The following is a 16,985-nucleotide window of genomic DNA, read 5'->3' as shown; positions in this document are numbered from 1 at the left end:
AGTATTCTAATTTATGAGTTAATGAGTTTGGGGTTTTCATTGGCTGTAAGCCATAATCATCAACATTAACAGAAATAAACATTTGAAATAGATCACTCTGTTTGTAATGACTCTATATAACATATGAAATTCACTTTTTGTATTGAAGAACTGAAATAAATTAACTTTTTGATGATATTCTAATTTTGTGAGATGCACTTGTAGCTGAGGCTTCAAGCTTGCACTAGTCGTCTATTCACAGACTCATTAAAGTGTGTATATATAGTGCAGTTAAGCCTGCAGACAAGAAACTAAGAAAACATGTTGTGGTATGCACCTACTAATACAAACAGGGCGAGTCACATGTTACCTTGTCGCGAAACTGACTATTTTTAGAAAAATTGGAACTCTCTCACAAAAGTTTGCTAGAAACCCCTATGTGAAGCTCATCAGGACGTAGAGGCAGTTATATGATTATGGGGATATTATTAGGAAAAAATATCACCTCCCGACGCATTTGTTCCCACTCAGGGATTTATCATGGGATCCAGTAGTCTGGATCAAGAGAATGCCAAGAGTGTGCAAAGCAGCATCAAAGCAAAAGGTGGCTACTTTGAAGAACCTAGAATATAAGACATATTTTCAGTTGTTTCACACTTTTTTGTTAAGTATATAATTCCACATGTGTTAATTCATAGTTTTGATGCCTTCAGTGTGAATGTACAATTTTCATAGTCATGAAAATACAGAAAAATCTTTAAATGAGAAGGTGTGTCCAAACTTTTGGCCTGTACTGTATATATGTGACGCTATGTGTAAATGCATGTGTAGGTTCATTTTTTTTACATGTCGTTGTATATGTGCACCTTATGTGAATATGCTTGTACACACGTAGCCTGTGGAGAGGTGCAGAAGTCTCACTGACAGTTACACGAATCGTTTGAGTGCAGTGATTGTCTCCAAGGTTGTGCAACAAAATATTAAGTTAAGGGAACCATCATTTCTTTCCAGGCCTATTTCATGAGTTTTAATTTTTTTTTTAAGTCTGTGGAAGCATCGTTGACAAGCAATGTCTGACTTTCATTTGTTCATTATCATAGATTTTTTAGTTATTACTACTTTTGTCAGATTCAAGCTATTTCTGTGACCATTGTGGGTTTTTCTGTCATTAAACGAGGGGTACCAACAATTTTGATCACATGTGTGTGTGTATGAATGTATATATATGTATGTATATATATGTATATATATATATTGTAAGATGGTCGCCGGACGAGTCTTTGAGGGGAGATATGTGTCATCGCGGCTATTAGCTGTGGTGATGTGAGCTGGGAAGCATGCTCCAGCCCTTATAGTGCTGAGAGAGGTATCAGGCCATTCCAGGGCCAGGTTTTAAGAGTGGTCATAAGAGATGGATGGGAAGGACTGCTCACATATCCCAAATCCCAGGGGTGTGGTTTGGCAGATAAAATGGAGGCCGAGTGTAACGGGGTCTACTGTGCTGTAGTACCTCTTACAGCACGCCCCGTGTTTCAGGAGGTCCACTCTGCTTTTGCTGGATTCTGAATGAAGGACGCTGGCTGGAATTCCTTGATTGCGTGAGAGCATATAAAAGCTGACTGCTACTCCACGTATTTCCAGTCTAAAAGAACACACTTTATTCACAGCACACAGAATATATAACACAGATACACAGGGCAGGCCAATAGAAAAAGCAGACCAGACATACATTACAATAGCCGCAGGGCGCCGGAGCCTGCTGATATTTACTGTGGGAATTACAAAGGTGGGGGAGGTCAGAAGGAGAATATCTTGTCCCCTCTGACCAGGGGCGCAGCCTGTGGACTGATGCATTTCACATGGAACCTATTATACATAATATATACTGCATAACATATTCTTGGTCCTGGGGGTTCTGTAACACCGAGTTTCTCACTTAGTGTCTGTGGCTGGAGGTGTGGAGACATCCAGTGTGTGTTGTTAAAGGCACACACATATATATATATACACACATATATACACACTGCTCACAAAATAACGGGAACACTAAAACACCACATTATAGATATCACTGAATGAAATATTCCAGTTGCAAATCTTTATTCATTACATAGTGGAATGCGTTGAGAACAATAAAACCTTAAAATTATCAATGTGAATCAAAATAAATATCTGTATTTGGAATGATACTCAAAATCATTGTGTTTGTATATTGTGCTGTTTCGTTGCTCTGCCATAAGGTTTGCCCTCTTTAGAAGTTTGTCCTTCCTCTCTCTCTGTCTCCGATGTCAGTAACCCCTCCCTTCTTCATTCACTGTCTGTCAACCATTTTAGGAGCCCATGTATTTTCAGCTCAGGTTCATAAAAAATCTATTTTAGCTACTGCATGTGTGCAGAACCACAATAATTCAGCTGGAAAATAAATCTTATTCTGGAATCTTCATACATGCCTCATGCCGTCAAGTTCAAGTTATCTAACGATATCACTTGAGTAAATGTACATAGAGACAGCCATAGAAACAGTGTCTCAAGCGCCCTACACTCTCAGCTTAGTTATGGAGTCAGAATACACACACTTTCCGGCAGCAGATCATTCACACGGAGGATACGGCTTCATTGTTCTCGAGATCACTGGGCTTCCAGCCATCAAACCGCCAAAAACTATACATTTATCGCCAATCTCATGAATAGGGCATCAATTTTTTTTTTTCGAGAGATCTTTAACTCCTTATTGACATTGGACGTACTGGTATGTCCCATTGGTCTTCCAATTGCAATGTTAGTCATACTGCTCCCATAATTAGTGTCTAACACCTCTCTAGCCTTCAAGGTATCTGACAATTATGTAGGGACAGTAACATTAAATTGTCAGTTGACTTTTTTCAATTTATTCATTTATTCCTAACTTATTTACAGCACATAGTTTATTATATCAATGTTGGACTTACTTGTTATTTCCACCGTTCAGAAGTAGTTTCCTCTCACAGTGCTCCAGTTCTATAAACTTTTCCATCACTTTCTGTGAACAATCAATATGTGGTTCTTGTATTTCGGATTTCTGAATGCTGCGAATGAGGGAATGAAAGGAAAACTCTTATTGAAAGCTGTAAATATGCTGTGACGAAGCTATAGGTGAAGAAGTCTGTATTGTTCTGTCCCTTTGTTATTACTCCATCAAAAGTATAAATTGATTGACAACTTTCCATTTCGGGTTTTCTCATATCTTTCTTGAAAAATTTTCTAAAACTTTGAACGTTACATCTCTACCCTGACCTCTTCTAGCGACATCCGTCTGCGTCGGTTGGAGCTACCGAGCTTACTGGTCCTACAGGAGATATTATGGTCAAAATATATGGACTACACAGATATTGTCCACAGTGATATACTGGTGTGATTGGGCATTTGTGGGGCATCCTGGTATTGCTCTATGTAATTTGTATAATATACTATATGTTAATTGGTATACTTCAATAATAAAAGCAAATTAATTCAAATATATGGTTATTTGTTTAAGCTTCAGTTGTTTTTAAAGGTAAATTCTCATGGATTTATTATTAGCTACGTTAATTAGATATAAAAGGAATTTACCAGCTTTTTGTTTTTCACTCTGAGGGCATCGTAAAATGGGTGCAGAGACTGATTCTAAAACTGGATTATTTCCTGGACTTCTTGCTGTAGTTTTGATCAAATCACTGTTGAAGCTACTGCAGCTCTGCTATTCTTCTCATCGATCACAGCCATCTTTCCATATATTAATAATGGGAAAATGTACATTCACTTAAGACAGATTTTACCCGGGAATTAAGAATTTAGAGAATGAATGATCAGTTTTAGAGAAAAAAGTTTATTTTCTAATAAGATATATTAAGAGGTTTTTTTATTTTGATATGTGCGATTGAAAAAAGTGTAAAATGAAAGTGACCCTTTAAAAAAGAAAACTTTTTAAAACTTTAAAATTTGAGTTAAAGTAAAATGGTAAACCTAAACATCAATACATGTGAACTGACTCACTTGTCCATTAAAGGGTATGTAGAGAGGGGTCTTCAAAAAGACGCATGCGGAGGCATCCGCATACATCTGCATGGCCTGCGTACCCAATGTTAAAGATAGGGTATGCAGGACGCATGCAGACGTAGATGGAGCTGAAGGAAGAGGCGCGGCAGTGGGTGAAGCTTAACGGAGGAAGAAGGCTTTCATCCGCAGCCCTGCCGAATGCAAGTCTGAAACCAGCCTAAGACCGGTTTCACACATCCGTGTTTATCTTTGTTTTAAAGACGTCATGTGTGAGTAAAATCAAAAAGGCTGCAGCAAAAGCTTCAGGAAAGAAAACAGTAAAAATTCTTGAAAAACTCTTCAAAACCGCATCGGGAAACAAAAACTCCTTAAATTCCACAAGTACATGTCCACATGACGTCTGTGAAACACTGGCAGACCTGCAAGGTTTTCCTAGGTTTATCTGCTTTAGGAAAAAGTCAGCAGTCTTTTTCCTGAAGCGGCGGTGCTAGCGGAACATTTTCCATCAGGAGATGCTTAAAGCATAACCGTCGTTTTAATTTTTATCTCAAATCAATAGTACACATGAAAATAAACAACTTTGTAATATCTATTATCTGGGAAATTTGCCTCTTTATCTGCCATAATTGATCAGTCATTGTCAAAATTCTCAAAAAGAAAAAAAGACACGTACAAGGAATGGTTACACTTCCCAAATTTGAACATTTGTTTTAAGTGTATTTTAGTTATCACTCCATTAATATACAAGTGATGCCCATTATATTGTTACTTTTTGGTTTGGGGCATTTTCACGTAAATTTTTTACTCAACTGGCAAAGTTGTTGGATCTGGGGCGTAACGGGGCCATGACAAGATATGGCAACCCCGCTCATCAAATTCTTGATGATTTGCTTCATTCTTTATGCCACACATCCTACTCCAAGTCCGTGACAGGAGTAAGATTTGTGTCAAAGCACACAGGCAGGTTAACCAACTTTGTGCCTCACCTAATTCATTAAGAGACATGTGCCGCCTAATGAAGCCGATGCCTCGCACCTCTACCATGTTTTATTATCAAGACTGACGTGTAAAATGCTTGATGAATCGGGGTCTGAGTATTTTTGCTGAGTTTTTGGAGAGAAAACTGAGCGGAAACTCCAACATATTGAGAGGTTTTACATTTTTGAACAGGATATGGAGAATTTTCAGCTCAGTGTCTGCTCCCAAATCTCCTAAAAATAAACTCAGTGTGAACATTCCTTAAATAAGTGACATGCACTTTTTCTCCCACCAGGTGTTTTTCAAAGCAAGAAGCAGAAGAAAAAACTCAAAAGACCAAGCATATGACCAGCAAAGAGGTTTTACAATAGAAATGAATGGATAAAGTTTTTGGGGTGTTTTTCAACAATTTTTCAGGTGTGTTTGTAGAACGGACTCACTCGAAAACAATACTAAACAAACTCCATGTGCACTTTGTCTTAGTATCTTGCTTTAATATACTAAGACCATGTGCCACTTGTTAATACTCCATTTTTATGTTTGTTTTCTACAAGTTGCATCTGAACTCTCCAATTAGCGTCAATACAAACCTACACACCAGCTAATCATTCCTGACTAGTGATTGCATAGATAGAATTAATTAACAGCTGCTGAACAAAGCTGCTTCAATCTATTTCCTCATCATAATGAACAGTAAATTATTCCCACTCACTTTAACTATCAATATGTCGAACTTAATAATTAAATACATTTATCAAAGAGCAGATTGTAGAACAGGTGATCAATATGCTCAGTCTTCAAGGGACTCTACATTTCCCCCTTTAATCTAAACTTTACAGAGATGAGTTCTTTTGTCAAGTTAATGAACTACAGTTTTTTTTACACTTTGTGCATACAGAGACGTGGCTCCTCCTTTTGGGCTGTGCATTTTTTCTATATAGCTTTCCATGGGCATGTGCAGAACAGTCAGGTCTGCGTCCTGCTCTGCCCCCATCTATTTTGAGGTCTGCTGAAACATAAAGAGGGCGATACTAGAGTTTGGGACCATCCTGATTGGGTACACCTTGTCGTGGTTGGATGGCTTTTACGTTGTTTTGATTATCATAGTGTCAATTAAGTCTTCTATGTTATTTACATATACTATTACTATTCATCAACTTACTTACGACAGGGTATTTACTCATTTTGTTTTTTTTTATCCTAGGTTCTGTCTGTTAAATGGCCACAGTGTGAATGTGCACCTACACATTGCATTTATGCCTACATGTGCTCCGACTCATTTTAGTTTTATTTTAGTAACTAAATATTTTGTGGTTTCGAGTTAAAATGATATTCCTCTTATAATAAGATACAAACAATGCGAAGCATAGGCAACAATTGATAGATTGGTGGTGGTCTCACCTCTGCAACCTCTACAATTAGCAGAATGGGGTCCTGCGTCTTTGATTTGAATAGAGCAGCATGCCTTTTACGACTACGTTTAAGTCTCTGAGACAAATGAAGACAGCCAAGCAAAATAAATGGGCAACTTAAAGAGGTTGTCCACTACTTTTACATTGATGACCTATCCTTAGAATAGGTCATGAATGCCTGATTGCCGGGTCCGACACCCGGCACCACTTCGATCAGCTGTTATTAGTGTCGGCCAGAGGTACTCACTTGCGTAGCTGCTCCTCCTTCTGATAGTGGCCATCGCAGGGTACTACACATCCGCCTCTCAGTGATTTGAATAGAGGGAGATGTGCAACACCAAGCCTCAGCCACTACCAGAAGACAGATCAGCTAGGCAAGTGAGCTCTTATGGTTGGCGGCCGCTGACGACACCGATAAGAGCTGATCAGCGAGGGTGCCGGACCTCGGCCAATCAGAAAATGATGACCTATCCTAAGATAAGATGGAAGCAATAGCGGCCTGTAGCAGGCCCTCACCTGCAATGATAGCCAATCAGTGTTGATGAGAGCCAATGTGTGAGCTACAAAGGCCCAGGAAACTTGGTCAAAGTTGAAGGAAAGATGAATGCTTCACGTTATCAGCAAATACTGGAGGAAAATTTGCACTCATCAGCCTGGAAGCTGCGCATGAGACGCACATGAACGTTTCAACATGACAACGGTCCAAAACACAAGGCCAAGTCGACCTGTCATTGACTACAGAAAAACAAAGTGAAGGTTCTGGAGTGGCCATCTCAGTCTCCTGACGTCAATATCATTGAGCCACTCTGGGGAGATCTCAAGCTCGCAATTCATCCTAGAAAGCCCAAGAATTTACAGGAACTGGAGGCTTTTTGCCATGAAGAGTGGGCAGTTTATCATCTGAAAAAATAAAGAACCTCATCCACAACTACCACAAAAGCCTTCAAGCTGTCATTGATGTTAGAGGGGGCAATACACGGCATTAAGAAATGGGGTATGTGAACTTTTGATCAGGGTCATTTGGATGTTTTGGGCTGTCATTATGATTTAAAAAGAGAAAACACTGTAGTTTGACAATAAATGACTTCACCCAACCACTAACCATGAGTGGAGAAAAAGTTTTGATGTTATCTTTCATCTTCTCTGAAAAAAGGCCAAGAAAGCAAATATTCTGCTGGGTTATGAAAACTTTTGAGAACAAATGTATACGTCTATTGTGGCTGAAAAAAAAAGTTGTGTCTCTTGGAAGACGGGGAGGAGAATAAAAAAGAAAGATAAAAAATAAAAGCTCTTTTGGCCAAGAAAAGGGTTAAAATGGCAACAATAGTGCCCCAAAAATGACAGTTCTCCCAGTAACAATGGTAACTACGCTGATTCCATACGTGGCGTCTAACACCTGTCCATCTTGTGTCTCCACAAACGCTACTTGCCATTTGCCCCAGATTGTTTAGTGACAGTAAAAGTTGTCACTTTATTTTTTCAACAATTTATTACTAATTTATAGATAACACAGTTTATTATATTGATGCGTGACTTACAGGGCCAGCATTAGCACTTGACACACCCGGGCAAGTGCTGGGGCCCTGGCGAGATGGGGGGGCCCACTCACGCTGTCTGGGATACAGCGTGCGCAGACTACTCGGTGACCGTCCGCCAGACTGTGTGATGTCAGGTGGAGGAGGAGAGCGCTGAGGCTGGAGACACCGGGAAAAGGGCAGGAGGATCATGAAGATGGTTGGAAACGTGCTGAGAGCCGCACTTGGGAGTGGCAGGCACTATTCATGATCCTCCTGCCCATTTCCCGGTTTCTCCAGCCTCAGCACTCTCCTCCACCTGACATCACACAGTCCGGCGGACGGTCACCGCGTAGTCTGAGCACGCTGTATCCCAGACAGCGTGAGTGGGCCCCCCGTCTCTCCAGGGCAATGAAGACGGTTGGAAACGTGCAGAGAGCCGCACTCGGGAGCGGAGTGTCTGCCCACCGACACTGCCTGCACACCAGCCGACCTGCCAGGAGCCGGCCACAAAGTTTGCCAGTGAGAGGAGGAGAGGCCTGGTAGGTACCAGCTTCTATGAGCTCAGTGCTGAGCATTCATCTCTCCAGTCTGTCTTCTTTTATATCAACTCTATATATTATTCAGTCTACTCTGTATCTCTCTCCATCACCTATTTATCTGTCTCCATACAACCTGCATCCCAGGAGCCCCCATTGAAGGTTGCTGCCATGTCACTAGTTGGCACATTGCAGTCACTGACCTGTTGGATATTGTACCATGTGATGTTGCTATATGGCCCCCTGCACACCTGTTATATGCCCCCTGCACACCTGCGATATGGCCCCCCCTGCACACCTGTTATATGCCCCCTGCACACCTGTGATATGGCCCCACTGCACACCTGCGATATGGCCCCCTGCACACCTGTTATATGCCCCCTGCACACCTGCGATATGGCCCCCCCTGCACACCTGTTATATGCCATCGGCACACATGTGATATGGCCCCACCTGCGATATGGCCCCCTGCACACCTGTTATATGCCCCCTGCACACCTGCGATATGCCCCCCCCCCTTCTGCACACCTGTTACAGTTATATGAAAAAGTTTGGGCACCCCTATTAATCTTAAGCTTAATGTTTTATAACAATTTTTTTTTTTGCAACAGCTATTTCAGTTTCATATATCTAATAACTGTTGGACACAGTAATGTTTCTGCCTTGAAATGAGGTTTATTTTACTAACAGAAAATGTGCAATCTGCATTCAAACAAAATTGGACAGGTGCATAAGTATGGGCACCCTTATCATTTTCTTGTTTTAAATACCCCTACCTACTTTTTACTGACTTACTAAAGCACTTTTTTTGGTTTTCTAGCCTCAATGAGCTTTGAACTTCATAGCCAGGTGTATGCAATCATGAGAAAAGCTACTTAAAGTGGCCACTTGCAAGTTGTTCTCCTGTTTGAATCTCCTCTGAAGAGTGGCATCATGGGTTCCTCAAAACAACTGTCAAATGATCTGAAAACAAAGATTATTCAACATAGTTGTTCAGGGGAAGGATACAAAAATCTGTCTCAGAGATTTAACCTGTCAATTTCCACTGTGAGGAACATAGTAAGGAAATGGAAGAACACAGGTACAGTTCTTGTTAAGGCCAGAAGTGGCAGGCCAAGAAAAACATCATAAAGGCAGAGAAGAAGAATGGTGAGATCAGTCAAGGACAATCCTCAGACCACCTCCAGAGAGCTGCGGCATCAACTTGCTGCAGATGGTGTCACTGTGCATTGGTCAACTATACAACGCACTTTGCACAACGAGAAGCTGTATGAGAGAGTGATGCGAAATAAGCCGTTTCTGCAAGCACGCCACAAACAGAGTCGGCTGAGGTATGCAAAAGCACATTTGGAGAAGCAAATTTCTTTTTGGAAGAAGGTACTATGGACTGATGAAACCAAGATTGAGTTGTTTGGTCATACAAAAAGGCGTGATGCATGGCGGCCAAAAAACACAGCATTCCAAGAAAAACACTTGCTACCCACAGTAAAATTTGATGGAGGTTCCATCATGCTTTGGGGCTGTGTGGCCAATGCCAGCACCGGGAATCTTGTTAAAGGTGAGGGACGCATGGATTCCTCTCAGTATCAGCAGATTCTTGACAATAATGTTCATGAATCAGCGACAAAGTTGAAGTTACGCAGGAGATAGATCTTTCAGCAAGACAATGATCCAAAACACTGCTCCAAATCTACTCAGATATTCATGCAGAGGAACAATTACACTGTTCTGGAATGGCCATCCCAGTCCCCAGACCTGAATATCATTGAACATCTGTGGGATCATTTGAAGAGGGCTGTCCATGCTCGGCGACCATCAAACTTAACTGAACTGGAATTGTTTTGTAAAGAGGAATGGTCAAAAATACCTTCATCCAGGATCCAGGAACTCATTAAAAGCTACAGGAAGCAACTAGACGCTGTTATATTTGCAAAAGGAGGATCTACTGAATATTAATGTCACTTTTCTGGTGAGGTTCCCATACTTATGCACCTGTCAAATTTTGTTTGAATGCAGATTGCACATTTTCTGTTAGTACAAGAAACCTCATTTCAAGGCAGAAACATTACTGTGTCCAACAGTTATTAGATATATGAAACTGAAATAGCTGTTGCCAAAAAAACAATTTTTAGAAAACATTAAGCTTAAGATTAATAGGGGTGCCCAAACTTTTTCATATAACTGTATATGCCCCCTGCACACCTGTGATATGGCCCCCCTGCACACCTGCGATATGGCCCCCTTGCACACCTGCGATATGGCCCCACTGCACACCTGTTATATGCCCCATGCACACAAGCGATATGGCCCCCGGCACACCTGTGGTATGGCCCCCAGCACACCTGTTATATGCCCCCTGCACACCTGCGATATGGCCCCCCCTGCACACCTGCGATATGGCCCCCCCTGCACACCTGCGATATTGCCCCCCCTGCACACCTGCGATATGGCCCCCCTGCAAAATGCGTGTACTGCATCCAGCCCTGTGGCGGTGCCTGGCTGGGAGTGTCGCGCTATCACAGTTGCTATGCACATAGCTTACAGTAGTTTTGCCCTATAGCTCTGTGTAGTTATACAAGAAACTCCAGTTTGAAGTTAGGTAATTGCTTAATTAACAATCCCATAATGCAGATTTATTGCCTGAAATCCTCCCTTTACTATCTGTAGACACAAATAAAGGCCCTTTAAATACTCCTGTGCACGGTATTGACATCTGGATGGTAGCTGGAGGCAGTAGCTTTCTTATTTTAAGGAACTGACATGAACGCAATTTTTTTTAAAGGGAATAAAACTTAGGGCAGTCCCACACGTCCAGATAATTCCGGTACCGGAAAAATCAGTACCGGAATTATCCATGTCCGTGTGCCCATGTGTTTCTGTGGCACATCAGTGTGGCACACGTGCGGCACCCCTATGGGAGGTGGAGCCGCATATTCATGACTGTAATCGGTGGCCCCACGTGACCGCTCATACAGTAGAAGGTGCGGCCAGGACAGGAAACAGCGACAGCCAGCGAGGGAGCCAGGTGAGTATTTTAATAACAGTGGGCGGGCGCACATGGGGTGGGAGGGGGTTGGGGACCTGGATCTTTATGTTAAACACGAGAAACAAACAAAAAAAGGATTATTCATATCTTCTCTACACTAAACGCTGCTGCATAGAAGATATGAATCGCGGCTTCAGCACCAGTGGGGGGACAGCGCTTACTGTAGCGCTGTCTCTTGCACGGCACATGGACTGCACACGGACAATGTCCGTGTGCGGTAAGTGTTTTACATGGACCCATTGACTGTAACGGGTCCGTGTAATCCGTGCGCTCCCACGAACACTGACATGTCTCCGTGTTTGGCACACGGAGACACGGTCCCCAAAAAATCAATGACATCTGCACAGATGCATTGATTTCAATGTGTCTACGTGTGTCAGTGACTCTGGTACGTGAGGAAATTGTCACCTCACGTACCGGAGCCACTGACGTGTGAAACCGGCTTAATGGGATTTTGCAGGTATATAAAAAAAAAACACAAAATAAACAATCTCGCTGGTTATTGCAGCATAACAACATGCCACAGGGGTCAGGCATAGCCTGTAATTAGCAGCTTTGGCCATGAGTCTGTGCAGCAAGTCATCACAAACCAGCAGAGGAGCGCCGGCTATGAAGCCCCACTCATGTAATGTAAGAAGTGAAATCTGGCATTATACCACACCTATATTTCTCTGCTGTATCTGTGCATCATGAATTGTGGTATGTGTTAAAGGGGGGGCCCACTGACACTCTTACGCCCGGGGCCCTCAAAAACCTGGAGCCGGACCTGGTGACTTACCTGTTATTTGTAGCATTTTCAAGCAGTTTCTTCATACAGTGCTCCAGTTCTATAGACTCCTCCGCTTTCTTTGACCAATCAAAAGTTATTTTTTGTTTAAATGGAAACTTTAAGTCTTCGTTCTGCATGCTGGAATTAGAGAGACAGAAATGAAGGAAAACTGTGGTAGAATAACATGTATTTCACAAATATATGTGCCACCATTATTGATATGCAGCAACATGGTGGCTCAGTGGTTAGCATTGCAGCATTGGGGTCCTGGGTTCAAGTCCCACCAAGGACAACATCTACAAGGCGTTTGTATGTTCTCCCCGTGTTTGTGTGGGTTTCCTCTGGGTTCTCCAGTTTCCTCCCACACTCCGAAGACATACTGATAGGGAATCTAGATTCTGAGCCCCAATGGGGACAGCGATGATAATGTCTGTAAATTGCTGTGGAATATGATAGCACTATATAAGTAATGCATAATAATAATATGCAGGTATGTAATCAGCCTCCTGCTTAAACAGAATGGATGAAACCACCATAAAGAATTATATATATATATATATATATATATATATATATACTAGCTGAAAAGCCCAGCGTTGCCTGGGCATAGTAAATATCTGTGGTTAGTTATAGCACCTCATTTCTCTTATTTTCCCATCACGCCTCTCATTTTCCCAATCACATCTTTCATTTTCCCTCTCACATCTCTCATTTTCTCCCTCACACCTCTCATTTTCCCCTCACTCCTCTTATTTTCCCCCTCACTCATCTCATTCCCCCCTAACACTTGTCATTTCGACCTCACATCTGTCATTTTCCGATCACTCCACTATTTCCCTCACTCCTCTCATTTTGCACTCACACCTTTTCATTTTCACCTCAGTATATACATGTTTGTCATCTCCCTTACATATAGTATACACCTGTATGTCATCTCCTGTATATAGTATATACCTGTATGTCATCTCCCCTGTATATAGTATATACCTGCTGTGTGTCATCTCCCCTGTATATATAGTATATACCTGTATGTCATCTCCTCCTATATATAGTATATACCTGTATGTCATCTCCTCCTGTATATAGTATATACCTGTGTGTCATCTCCCCTGTATATAGTATATATCTGAGTGTCATCTCCTCCTGTATATAGTATATACCTGTATGTCATCTCCTCCTGTATATAGTATATACCTGTATGTCATCTCCTCCTGTATATAGTATGTACCTGTATGTCATCTCCTCCTCTATATAGTATATACCTGTGTGTCATCTCTCCTGTATATAGTATATACCTGTGTGTTATCTCCCCTGTACATAGTATATATATGTGTGTCATTTCCTCCTGTATTAGACCTCGTTCACACGTTATTTGGTCAATATTTTTACCTCAGTATTTGTAAGCTAAATTGGCAGCCTGATAAATCCCCAGCCAACAGGAAGCCCTCCTCCCTGGCAGTATATATTAGCTCACACATACACATAATAGACAGGTCATGTGACTGACAGCTGCCGGATTTCCTATATGGTACATTTGTTGCTCTTGTAGTTTGTCTGCTTATTAATCAGATTTTTATTTTTGAAGGATAATACCAGACTTGTGTGTGTTTTAGGGCGAGTTTCGTGTGTCAAGTTGTGTGCTGAGTTACGTGTGGCGACATGCATGTAGCGACTTTTGTGAGATGAGTTTTGTGTGGCGACATGCATGTAGCAACTTTTTGTGTGTCGAGTTGCATGTGACAGGTTAGTGTAGCAAGTTGTGTGCAGCAAGTTTTTGCTCATGGCGAGTTTTGCACGTGGCGAGTTTTATGTGTGGTGCCTTTTGAGTATGTGCAAGTTTTGTGTGAGGCAACTTTAGCATGTGTTGCAACTTTTGTGCATGTGGCAATTTTTCCGCGGGTGCAAGTTTTGCGTGTGGCGAGTTTTCCCATGAGGTGAGTTTTGCACATGTGGCGAGTTTTGCGTGAGCCTAGTTTTGCATGTGGTGAGTTTTGCGCGTGGCGAGTTTTGAGCGGCGACTTTTGTGTTTCGACTTTTATGTGGCGAGGTTGGTGTATGTGTGGTGAAATGTGTGCTGAGGGTAATATGTGTTCAAGCACGTGGTAGTGTGTGGCGCATTTTGTGTGTATTTTCATATCCATGTGTGTGGTGAGTATCCCATGTCGGGGCCCCACCTTAGCAACTGTACGGTATATACTCTTTGGCGCCATCGCTCTCATTCTTTAAGTCCCCCTTGTTCACATCTGGCAGCTGTCAATTTGCCTCCAACACTTTTCCTTTCACTTTTTCCCCATTATGTAGATAGGGGCAAAATTGTTTGGTGAATTGGAAAGCGCGGGATTAAAATTTCGCCTCACAACATAGCCTATGATGCTCTCATGGTCCAGACGTGTGACTGTGCAAAATTTTGTGGCTGTAGCTGCGACGCCTCCAACACTTTTCCTTTCACTTTTTCCCCATTATGTAGATAGGGACAAAATTGTTTGGTGAATTGGAAAGCGCAGGGTTAAAATTTCGCCTCTCAACATAGCCTATGACGCTTTTGGGGTCCAGACGTGTGACTGTGCAAAATTTTGTGGCTGTAGCTGCGACGGTGCAGATGCCAATCCCGGACATACACACACACACACACACATTCAGCTTTACATATTAGATATATATATATCTAATACTAGATGGCAGCCCGATTCTAAAGAATCGGGAGTCTAGAATCCATATATACTTTATTTATTCAAATGTAAGAATAATACAATTAATAAATAATAGTAAGAAAGAACAAAAAATGGCTGCACTTACCAGCTCTTGACAATTCTTGTTATTTAAGAAATTGCTGGGCAATAATGGACAATGTCCTTATGTGGCAAATAATAGAGCAATATACCCAATGTGGCAAAGAAGAGGTTAATAAACGGCAGTCTCTCAGTATAACAGTCAGTGAATAATAGGCAGTATATGGAGAAAACACCAAACAAAAGTTCAAAATTGGTGTGAAAATGTCACTGAACCACTTCACAACTAAATATATATAGTTTTGGTAAATGGTATTATCATTTTTTTGACAAAATTCGGCAGGAGCTTGAAGAGCAACGTCACTGGGCCCGCCTCCACGCAGTAGAAACTTGCTGTGAGGTAAAAATTCAAAAATCACACCAAAATGGCGGGCGGAGTCTGTCACAGTACGGCACGTTTCTGATTGGTCGCTCGCAGCAGGCGGCAACCAATCAGACACTGGACACTGTTGACGTCACTTATCTCCGGACATTAGCTCCGGACATTAGCTCCGGACATTAGCTCCGGACAGGAAGTTGGCACAAATTGCAGGAAGTAGTATTCTAGGCAATTATATATTAGATATAATTGCCTAGAATACTACTTCCTGCAATTTGTGCCAACTTCCGTGGCTTTGTCCGGAGCTAATGTCCGGAGCTAATGTCCGGAGCTAATGTCTGGAGCTAATGTGCGGAGCTAATGTGCGGAGATAATGTCCGGAGCTAATGTCCGGAGCTAATGTCCGGAGCTAATGTCCGGAGATAAGTGACGTCAACAGTGTCCAGTGTCTGATTGGTTGCCGCCTGCTGCGAGCGACCAATCAGAAACGTGCCGTACTGTGACACACTCCGCCCGCCATTTTCGTGTGATTTTTGAATTTTTACCTCACAGCAAGTTTCTACTGCGTGGAGGCGGGCCCAGTGACGTTGCTCTTCAAGCTCTTGCCGAATTTCGTCAAAAAAATGATAATACCATTTACCAAAACTATATATATTTAGTTGTGAAGTGGTTCAGTGACATTTTCACACCAATTTTGAACTTTTGTTTGGTGTTTTCTCCATATACTGCCTATTATTTTTGTTCTTTCTTACTATTATTTATTAATTGTATTATTCTTACATTTGAATAAATAAAGTATATATGGATTCTAGACTCCCGATTCTTTAGAATCGGGCTGCCATCTAGTTTATATATATTTTTTTTTATTGAGAATACATGCAAACTAATAATTAAAAAAGGCAACCATAATATAGAGAAACTACTTACCAAAATCCCAATATAAACAGTATGAAAACGACCAGGGCTCCAATGACATAAGACCTGGGTGACGGCATGTTCCTACCAGCCTCTGTGCATGTATTCTGGGTGAGTGTCAGAGTTACATCTTCTTATATGCAAAGGGTAAAACGATGTACAGCTCTCAGAGAGTTAGAGCAAACAATTATTGAGCTCTAGGAATGATTGATGTGGGCAGTTACAATGAGCGACTCTCAGGATTTCAGAAGACAATGGTTTTCTCGTGCAGCGGCGAGGCCAAGGTAGAACCTTCTCCTCCTCCTCCTAGTGATTCAACTGAATGTTATGCATACATGTTGTAGCTTGGCTAAAGGGTGTGTAGTCGACGGGAGGTATGTGTCACGTATGTGCAGCGGTGAACCTAGCCTCTCTGCTGCCTGAGGTGAACTGCAAAACGGCGCTCCCCACCCCCCACACGTAGTAGAATCAGTACAAATAAATCTGGTTTACTCTTTACTCGCCTAACCTGAGGCACATCTAAAATATATTCCTAATTTAAAGTGTATGTATTTGAAACCATGGGCGGACATACCGCCGGTTCAACCGGTGCGGCTGCACCGGGGCCCAGAGGCTCCAGGGGGCCCCTGCAGGGCAGCTAATAATGAGGGCAATCTGGACAGTTTATCCGGCCCCGAGGGGCCCCTGCCCAAATTGCTCTCATGTACGGCG

At 42.0% G+C, this 16,985-nt stretch overlaps 1 protein-coding gene across 1 annotated transcript in view; it reads right to left on the bottom strand.

The window, feature by feature from the left end:
- The window catches only part of LOC138648235 (histo-blood group ABO system transferase 2-like), a 40,271-nt gene extending 23,677 nt beyond the window's left edge, over positions 1-16,594 (bottom strand). The window contains exons 1-3 of the mRNA XM_069737790.1: positions 16,287-16,594; positions 12,261-12,389; positions 2,928-3,044 (exon numbers count right to left, since the gene is read on the bottom strand). Of these exons, the coding sequence (XP_069593891.1) occupies positions 2,928-3,044; positions 12,261-12,389; positions 16,287-16,354 (314 nt within the window). The 5' untranslated portion in view covers positions 16,355-16,594. The remainder of the gene's footprint in view (positions 1-2,927; positions 3,045-12,260; positions 12,390-16,286) is intronic.
- Positions 16,595-16,985: the final 391 nt, after the last annotated feature.

This window comes from Ranitomeya imitator, chromosome 8, assembly GCF_032444005.1.
Source record: "Ranitomeya imitator isolate aRanImi1 chromosome 8, aRanImi1.pri, whole genome shotgun sequence".
In the NCBI taxonomy this organism is placed as follows: domain Eukaryota; kingdom Metazoa; phylum Chordata; class Amphibia; order Anura; family Dendrobatidae; genus Ranitomeya; species Ranitomeya imitator.
This window is presented reverse-complemented; position numbering and strand designations above follow the sequence as displayed.